The sequence below is a fragment of the Natrix helvetica genome (assembly GCF_964273705.1).
Source record: "Natrix helvetica genome assembly, chromosome: 5".
Lineage (NCBI taxonomy): Eukaryota > Metazoa > Chordata > Lepidosauria > Squamata > Natricidae > Natrix > Natrix helvetica.
Genome location: NC_138551.1, coordinates 102,992,114 through 103,000,957, shown reverse-complemented (window position 1 = coordinate 103,000,957; position 8,844 = coordinate 102,992,114). Strand labels below are relative to the sequence as shown.

The 8,844-nt window shown below is 52.4% G+C and overlaps 1 protein-coding gene across 1 annotated transcript; it reads right to left on the bottom strand.

Moving 5' to 3' along the window:
* Window positions 1-1,108: 1,108 nt before the first annotated feature.
* On the bottom strand, window positions 1,109-2,147 carry LOC309393954 (2-aminoethanethiol dioxygenase-like). The gene has a single exon (XM_081956574.1). The coding sequence runs from the start codon at window positions 2,109-2,111 to the stop codon at window positions 1,347-1,349; it is 765 nt and encodes a 254-aa protein (XP_081812700.1). The 5' UTR covers window positions 2,112-2,147; the 3' UTR covers window positions 1,109-1,346.
* Between the last annotated feature and the right edge of the window lie 6,697 nt (window positions 2,148-8,844).

Here is an 8,844-nt window from a genome sequence, read left to right as displayed (position 1 = left end):
GTAATCCAAACACCAAACATTAGACTTGTTTTCCAAACCGAACACTAATCCAATCTTTGTGCTACATTAATGTCAACATTTCTTCTTCACTGGCTGAAAGTGGCTGAGGTAGCTAAACCGGTCTTAAATTGAATCCCCACCTCCTCTACGGTGCTTCTGTTTAAAACCAAGCTACAGTTAGTTTTTCTTCCACCTACAAAAGAACAAGATTAAACTTCCACAAGCTTAACAGCTACAACTGATGGAGGCAAACAGCTGACACCTTGTGAATATAAAGACAGAAGCCTTGTAGCTGACCTCAGGAATAGCTCCCTCCTGCCACAATCAATTCATTAAAAAGGAAAAGTGGCTTTAAGACGCCTCCTGTTTTCCTCCATGAGTTTTGAAAGTATTTCCAACACTGAAATATTCCTTTGTGGAACCAAGGAAGCAAATCAGGAAAAGTAAGAATAGAGACAAGGAAAGTAAGTGTGTGTGTGTGTGTGTGTGTGTGTGTGTGTGTGTGTGTGTATGTGTTTTCAGTTCTACAGAATTAGTCCCCCCCCACCCAAATGGATTTCCAGCACACACATATAAAAAGGATTCCGCACCCAGCAAAGAAGGCTCAAAATTCGAAAGTGAAAGAAATCTCTAAAGACGAAAATGGGATTCAGAAAATATTAGACTGTGCAGAAATGAGATTAACAGTAGCAATTAAAGAAAAGGAAGAATCTGATTATTATTATTATAATATATGGGGGGGGTGGGGGTTATTTTATCATTGGTCAGAAAATGAATATGGATAAAAGGTATAAAAGCAAATAAGTTAGGAAGAGAAATATTATAGAAGGAGATAGGTTAAGTTGTAATGTTAAAATAAGAATACATACACATATACATACATACATGTAGTGTTATGTCAAAGCACCTGGTATGCCCAAACATGAGAGAGCATACTACTTCCTTACACACACACACACACACACACACACAAAGAGAGAATTTGGTGGTCAGCTATAACTATGATGACATATTATGAATGAATGAATGATGGCATGTTTGTTTTAAAAGGAAAAAAAATAAATTTTTACCAGGAAAAAAAGGCTCTTTTCTCTTCTTTTAATAAAACTTTGTGCAAAATAATTCGACCGGCCGTTTAAAAAAAATAAAAGGAGGGAGGCGGGGGGGGGGGGAGTCAGTCCATGATCTCAGAAACGCTGTTTTACACCCCCGAAGGAGGAGGGGGCCTGGAAAGTCCAGGGAAGACCTGGCGTTGAAACCCAGCAGAAAGTCCAGGCGGGCGTCGTCCCCCTCCGCAGCCCCGCCGTCGAAGTGAGCCAAGGAGGCCGTCCGTCTTCCGTCCTGGCTCAGGGGTAGACTCGGGGCCCCGGGTAAGGTTCCCCGCCACACCAGAAGTCGGGCGTCTGCGGGGTCTCCAGCAGCCAGAGAGCGCACGGAGGGGCAGCGGCGGCGGCGGGCGGGAGGCTCTGCCCGTCGGCCAGCCGGTAGTAGTGGCAGTCGCGTCCGCGGGCCGGGTCGTAGGGCGGCGCCAGGATGTCGAGGAAGGCGGCGGGCCCGGCAGCCTCGGCCGCGATCTGGTGCAGGTTGTCCCGCTGCGGGGAGAGCAGGCAGGGCGGCGCGGAGGCCGTGTAGAGGCGGTGCGAGCGGAGCAGGGCGCGCAGGCGGCGAGGGCGGCCGGGGCAGGAGGAGGAAGCGGCCCCGGAGGCGTCGGCGTCGGAGGAAGCGGCGGTGTCGGGGGCGTCCTGCGGCTCCTCGGGCTGCTCGTCGAGGCAGGCGATGCGGAGGGTGCCGTAGAGGACCTTCAGCAGCCCCTGCATGCCCGGGTGGTCGTGCAGAGGGATGCAGGCGCCGGCGCGGAGCACGAAGACGCCCATGCTGAAGCGCGCCGTCTCGCAGATGTGCATGTAGCTGACGGGCGGCTGGCTGGCTCCCGGCACGGGCGAAGGGCCCCGCGGCTGCAGGCCTAGGTCCTCGGCGCTGACTTGGCCCAGCAGCTCCCGCAGGCGCTGAAGCTCCCCCGAGGCCTCCCCCGAAGAGCCCGCTCCGAAGGTCGCCCGCGCCTGTCGCGCCACCCTCTGGATCAGCGAAGCCGCCATCTCGTCGCGGGGCATCTCGCGCGCGCGCCTGCGCCCCCACGGAGGCCGCTGGTGCCGCCGCCGCCGCCAAGGCGATGTGCGCAGGCGCCGCGCGGAGAGCGTCGGGAGCGTGGTCCCTCCTCTCTCCCCCTCTCTCCCTCCCTCTCTCCCTCCGTCTCTCTCCTTTTCTGTGTGTATCTTTGTCTCCTCTTTTCCTCCTCCCCTCTGTCTCTCTCTCCCTCTCTCCCTCCTCTGTCTCTCTTGTATTTCCCTCCCCCCTCTCTGTCTGTCTGCCTCTCCCTCTTATCTCTCTGTCTCTGTCTCTCTCTCTCTCTCTCCCCCCTCTCCCTTTCTCTTGTCTGTCTCTATGTCTCCCCCTCTCCCCCTGTCTTTCTCTCTCTCTCTCTCTCTCTCTCTCTCTTTGGGTGTGTGTGTCTTTGTCTCTCTTTCTCCCCCCCTCTGTCTCATTCTCTCCCTCCCTTCCTCTCTCTCTCTCTCTGTCTCTTGTTTTTCCCTCCCCCTCTCTCTGTCTGCCTCTTCTCTCTCTCTGTCACTCTTTCTATGTCTCCCCCCTCTCTCCCCCCTCTGTCTCTCTGTGTCTTTGTCTCTTTCTCTCCCCCATCTCTGTCTCTCCCTTCCTCTTTCTCCCTCCCCCTCTCTCTGCCTGCCTCTCCCTCTTCTCTGTTTCTGTGTATCCCCTCTCTCCCTCCCCCCTCTGTCTGTCTCTGTCCCCCTCTCTTACTCTGTCCCTCTCTCTCCCTCCCCCTCTCTTCTATTTCTCTCTGTCACTCCCCCTCCCCCTCCTTCTATCTCTCTCCTCTCTCTCCCCCTCCCCCTCTCTCTTCTATTTCTCTCTCTGTGTGTTTCTCCCCCCTCTCCCTCCTCCCTCTCTCTCTGCCTGCCTCTCCCTCTTCTCTGTCTCTGTTTCTCTCCTTCCCCCTGTCTCTCTATCTCTGTCCCCCTCCCTCTCCCCCTCTCCCCTTCTCTCCTCTTTCTCTCTGTCTCTCCCTCCCTCCCTCCCCCTCTCCCTCTCTCTCCCTCTCTGTTTTTCTCCCTTCCCCGTCTATCTCTGCCCCCCCTCCCTCCCCCTCCCTCTTCTCTTTCTCTCTGTCTCTCTCCCCCCTCCCTCTCTGTCTCCCCCTCTCTCTGCCTGCCTGCCTCTTCTTTCTCTCTCTATGTCTCTCTCTATGTCTCCCCACTCTCCCCCCTGCTTCTCTCTGTGTATTTGTCTCTTTCCCCCATCTCTGTCTCTCCCTCCCTCTTTCTCCCTCCCCCTCTCTCTGTCTGCCTGCCTCTCCCTCTTCTCTGTCTGCCCCGCAAACCTGGAAGTCCTTCTGCCTTTCCTAGCAGGGTTGGGTCCTGCCAGCCTTTAGCACTTGCTCTTCTCCAGGTTCCCCCCACCCTGGAGATACTTCCCAGTTAACCGGGGTCTGCTGACAAAAGAACGCTTCTCGCTCTTTCTCGATACACTTATATGTTTTAGACTTTGAATAACTTTGTTACTTTGAATGTACACTAATCGGCATATATTAAAGTAAAATTTCATTGCATACAGCTCTCAAAAGGGTCACCACCTCCCAATACGCACTACATAAACATGACAAAATAAATAAATACAAAATTATGCATATATTCTATGACAGAGAAACAACACAATCTAGTTCGGATGTATACATGTACATGGCAAGAAAAACTGGTAGTAATGGCAGCCGGAACCCGCCCCTGGTCCAGTGGTGGGTTGCAGGCATACGCCCCGGTACGGGTGTACTGAAGACTGCCCGGAGCACCGGGTACCGTTCCGGTATGGTGCTCCGAAGGGCCAACCCACCCACCGTTGCTCTGTCTTTAAAGTCTTCGGCGCTTCCACACATGGCGCGAACAGCGCCTGTGCGACGCTCCGCTGAGCAGCTGGAGCATTGCGGTTGTAACGGGATCCAGAACCCACCACTGCCCTGGTCTGTTCTTAACCATCCCAAGTGTTCTTTCACAGCAGCCCTAGAAAAGAATTATGGGGTTCTTCATAGTAATCAGAATAATAATCAGAATAGAGCTGGAAGGGACCTTGGAGGTCTTCTAGTCCGACCTCCTGCACAAGGAGGAAACCACACACCATTTCAGACTCTCCAGTCTCTTAGAAACCTCCAGTGTTGGAGCACCCACAACTTCTGAAGGCAAACCACTGGTTAATTGTCCTCACCGTCAGGAAATTTCTCCTTAATTCCAGGTTGCTTCTCTCCTTGATTAGTTTCCATCCACTGCTTCTTGTTTTGCTTTCTGGTGCTTTGGAAAATAAGTTGAGCCCCTCTTTTCATTGTGGCATTGTTTGTGGAATAAAATCTCCCTCACAGCTAGCATTGTGTGTGTGTGTGTGTGTGTGTGTGTTTAAGTCCTTCATTTGCAACCACCCCGTGTAAATTGCCATTTTCTTTTCAAATAGTTGCTTGCAAATAGCTGCAAAAAGCTGGTTTCCTTTTGCAGCGCTGATGCCGATGTGAAACGGTGATCTATCACTTCATAACTGGGAGCGTGATGAATTATTTCCTTGAAGTTTATGAATCACTTCTTTGGTAGTGACCTCCATAACAGACGGAAAGTGAAGTGCTGACCTCAGAGATAAACAAAATGGCTTAGTGTTCTCAGAGAATAATGCACAGAACCCAAACATTTAGAAGAGAATAAAAAGGTTAAGTTAGACTAGCATAACTTTGCCTCGTTCCAGTCACGTACATGACAGATCCTCTTAATGGGAAATTCTTATAAGTCTAGGGCTAATGGCAGCAGCAAATAAAAATGGGGTTTCATTTGTGTTGCCTGTGAATTATCTGTTCCTGGGGTAGAGTAACAGTGGCCACTGGGGGAAGGAACTGCCCACCCATTCATTCCATTGCCACATTAGTTTTCAGGCAGGACCACAGATCTCCAGCAGTGGTGAGATTCAATTTTTTTTACTACCGGTTCTGTGGGCGTGGCTTTGTGGGCGTGGCAGGGGAAAGTACTGCAAAATCTCCATTCCCTCCCCACTCCGGGGGAAGGATACTGTAAAGTCTCCATTCCCTCCCCACTCCGGGGGAAGGATACTGTAAAATCTCCATTCCCTCCCCACTCCGGGGGAAGGATACTGTAAAATCTCCATTCCCTCCCCACTCCGGGGGAAGGATACTGTAAAGTCTCCATTCCCTCCCCACTCCGGGGGAAGGATACTGTAAAATCTCCATTCCTTCCCCACTCCGGGGGAAGGATATTGTAAAGTCTCCATTCCCTCCCCACTCCGGGGGAAGGATACTGTAAAATCTCCATTCCCTCCCCACTCCGGGGGAAGGATACTGTAAAATCTCCATTCCCTCCCCACTCCGGGGGAAGGATACTGTAAAGTCTCCATTCCCTCCCCACTCCGGGGGAAGGATACTGTAAAATCTCCATTCCTTCCCCACTCCGGGGGAAGGATATTGTAAAGTCTCCATTCCCTCCCCACTCCGGGGGAAGGATACTGTAAAATCTCCATTCCTTCCCCACTCCGGGGGAAGGATATTGTAAAGTCTCCATTCCCTCCCCACTCCGGGGGAAGGATACTGTAAAATCTCCATTCCCTCCCCACTCCGGGGGAAGGATACTGTAAAATCTCCATTCCCTCCCCACTCCGGGGGAAGGATACTGTAAAGTCTCCATTCCCTCCCCACTCCGGGGGAAGGATACTGTAAAATCTCCATTCCTTCCCCACTCCGGGGGAAGGATATTGTAAAGTCTCCATTCCCTCCCCACTCCGGGGGAAGGATACTGTAAAATCTCCATTCCCTCCCCACTCCGGGGGAAGGATACTGTAAAGTCTCCATTCCCTCCCCACTCCGGGGGAAGGATACTGTAAAGACTCCATTCCCTCTCCACTCCGGGGGAAGGATACTGTAAAATCTCCATTCCCTCCCCACTCCGGGGGAAGGATGCTGTAAAGTCTCCATTCCCTCCCCACTCCGGGGGAAGGATACTGTAAAATATCCATTCCCTCCCCACTCCGGGGGAAGGATACTGTAAAATCTCCATTCCCTCCCCGCTCCGGGGGAAGGATACTGTAAAATATCTATTCCCTCCCCACTCCGGGGGAAGGATACTGTAAAATCTCCATTCCCTCCCCACTCCGGGGGAAGGATACTGTAAAATCTCCATTCCCTCCCCACTCCGGGGGAAGGATACTGTAAAATCTCCATTCCCTCCCCACTCCGGGGGAAGGATACTGTAAAGTCTCCATTCCCTCCCCACTCTGGGGGAAGGATACTGTAAAATATCCATTCCCTCCCCACTCCGGGGGAAGGATACTGTAAAATCTCCATTCCCTCCCCACTCTGGGGGAAGGATACTGTAAAGTCTCCATTCCCTCCCCACTCCGGGGGAAGGATACTGTAAAGTCTCCATTCCCTCTCCACTCCGGGGGAAGGATACTGTAAAATCTCCATTCCCTCCCCACTCCGGGGGAAGGATACTGTAAAGTCTCCATTCCCTCCCCACTCCGGGGGAAGGATACTGTAAAATCTCCATTCCCTCCCCACTCCGGGGGAAGGATACTGTAAAATCTCCATTCCTTCCCCACTCCGGGGGAAGGATACTGTAAAGTCTCCATTCCCTCTCCACTCCGGGGGAAGGATACTGTAAAATCTCCATTCCCTCCCCACTCCGGGGGAAGGATACTGTAAAGTCTCCATTCCCTCCCCACTCCGGGGGAAGGATACTGTAAAGTCTCCATTCCCTCCCCACTCCGGGGGAAGGATATTGTAAAGTCTCCATTCCCTCCCCACTCCGGGGGAAGGATACTGTAAAATCTCCATTCCTTCCCCACTCCTGGGGAAGGATACTGTAAAGTCTCCATTCCTCCCCACTCCGGGGGAAGGATACTGTAAAATCTCCATTCCCTCCCCACTCCGGGGGAAGGATACTGTAAAGTCTCCATTCCCTCCCCACTCCGGGGGAAGGATACTGTAAAGACTCCATTCCCTCTCCACTCCGGGGGAAGGATACTGTAAAATCTCCATTCCCTCCCCGCTCCGGGGGAAGGATACTGTAAAGTCTCCATTCCCTCCCCACTCCGGGGGAAGGATACTGTAAAGTCTCCATTCCCTCCCCGCTCCGGGGGAAGGATACTGTAAAATATCCATTCCCTCCCCGCTCTGGGGGAAGGATACTGTAAAGTCTCCATTCCCTCCCCGCTCCAGGGGAAGGATACTGTAAAATATCTATTCCCTCCCCACTCCGGGGGAAGGATACTGTAAAATCTCCATTCCCTCCCCGCTCCAGGGGAAGGATACTGTAAAATATCTATTCCCTCCCCACTCCGGGGGAAGGATACTGTAAAATATCCATTCCCTCCCCACTCTGGGGGAAGGATACTGTAAAGTCTCCATTCCCTCCCCACTCCGGGGGAAGGATACTGTAAAATCTCCATTCCCTCCCCACTCCGGGGGAAGGATACTGTAAAATCTCCATTCCCTCCCCACTCCGGGGGAAGGATACTGTAAAGTCTCCATTCCCTCCCCACTCCGGGGGAAGGATATTGTAAAGTCTTGATTCCCTCCCCACTCCGGGGGAAGGATACTGTAAAATCTCCATTCCCTCCCCACTCCGGGGGAAGGATACTGTAAAATATCCATTCCCTCCCCACTCTGGGGGAAGGATACTGTAAAGTCTTGATTCCCTCCCCACTCCGGGGGAAGGATACTGTAAAATCTCCATTCCCTCCCCACTCCGGGGGAAGGATACTGTAAAATATCCATTCCCTCCCCACTCTGGGGGAAGGATACTGTAAAGTCTTGATTCCCTCCCCACTCCGGGGGAAGGATACTGTAAAATGTCCATTCCCTCCCCGCTCCGGGGGAAGGATACTGTAAAATATCTATTCCCTCCCCACTCCGGGGGAAGGATACTGTAAAATATCCATTCCCTCCCCACTCCGGGGGAAGGATACTGTAAAATCTCCATTCCCTCCCCACTCCGGGGGAAGGATACTGTAAAATCTCCATTCCCTCCCCACTCCGGGGGAAGGATACTGTAAAATATCCATTCCCTCCCCACTCTGGGGGAAGGATACTGTAAAGTCTCCATTCCCTCCCCACTCCGGGGGAAGGATACTGTAAAATCTCCATTCCCTCCCCACTCCGGGGGAAGGATACTGTAAAATCTCCATTCCTTCCCCACTCCGGGGGAAGGATACTGTAAAATATCCATTCCCTCCCCACTCCGGGGGAAGGATACTGTAAAATCTCCATTCCTTCCCCACTCCGGGGGAAGGATACTGTAAAATCTCCATTCCCTCCCCACTCCGGGGGAAGGATACTGTAAAATCTCCATTCCTTCCCCACTCCGGGGGAAGGATACTGTAAAATCTCCATTCCTTCCCCACTCCGGGGGAAGGATACTGTAAAATCTCCATTCCTTCCCCACTCCGGGGGAAGGATACTGTAAAATCTCCATTCCTTCCCCACTCCGGGGGAAGGATACTGTAAAATCTCCATTCCTTCCCCACTCCGGGGGAAGGATACTGTAAAATCTCCATTCCCTCCCCACTCTGGGGGAAGGATACTGTAAAATCTCCATTCCTTCCCCACTCTGGGGGAAGGATACTGTAAAATCTCCATTCCTTCCCCACTCCGGGGGAAGGATACTGTAAAATCTCCATGCCCTCGCCACTCCACGCATGCACACTTTGCTGTTTGCAATAAAAACAGGTGTAGAGCACCGGCAGGCAGGCGGGCCAAAAAAACTACCATACTGGTATGCTCTCAGCTGC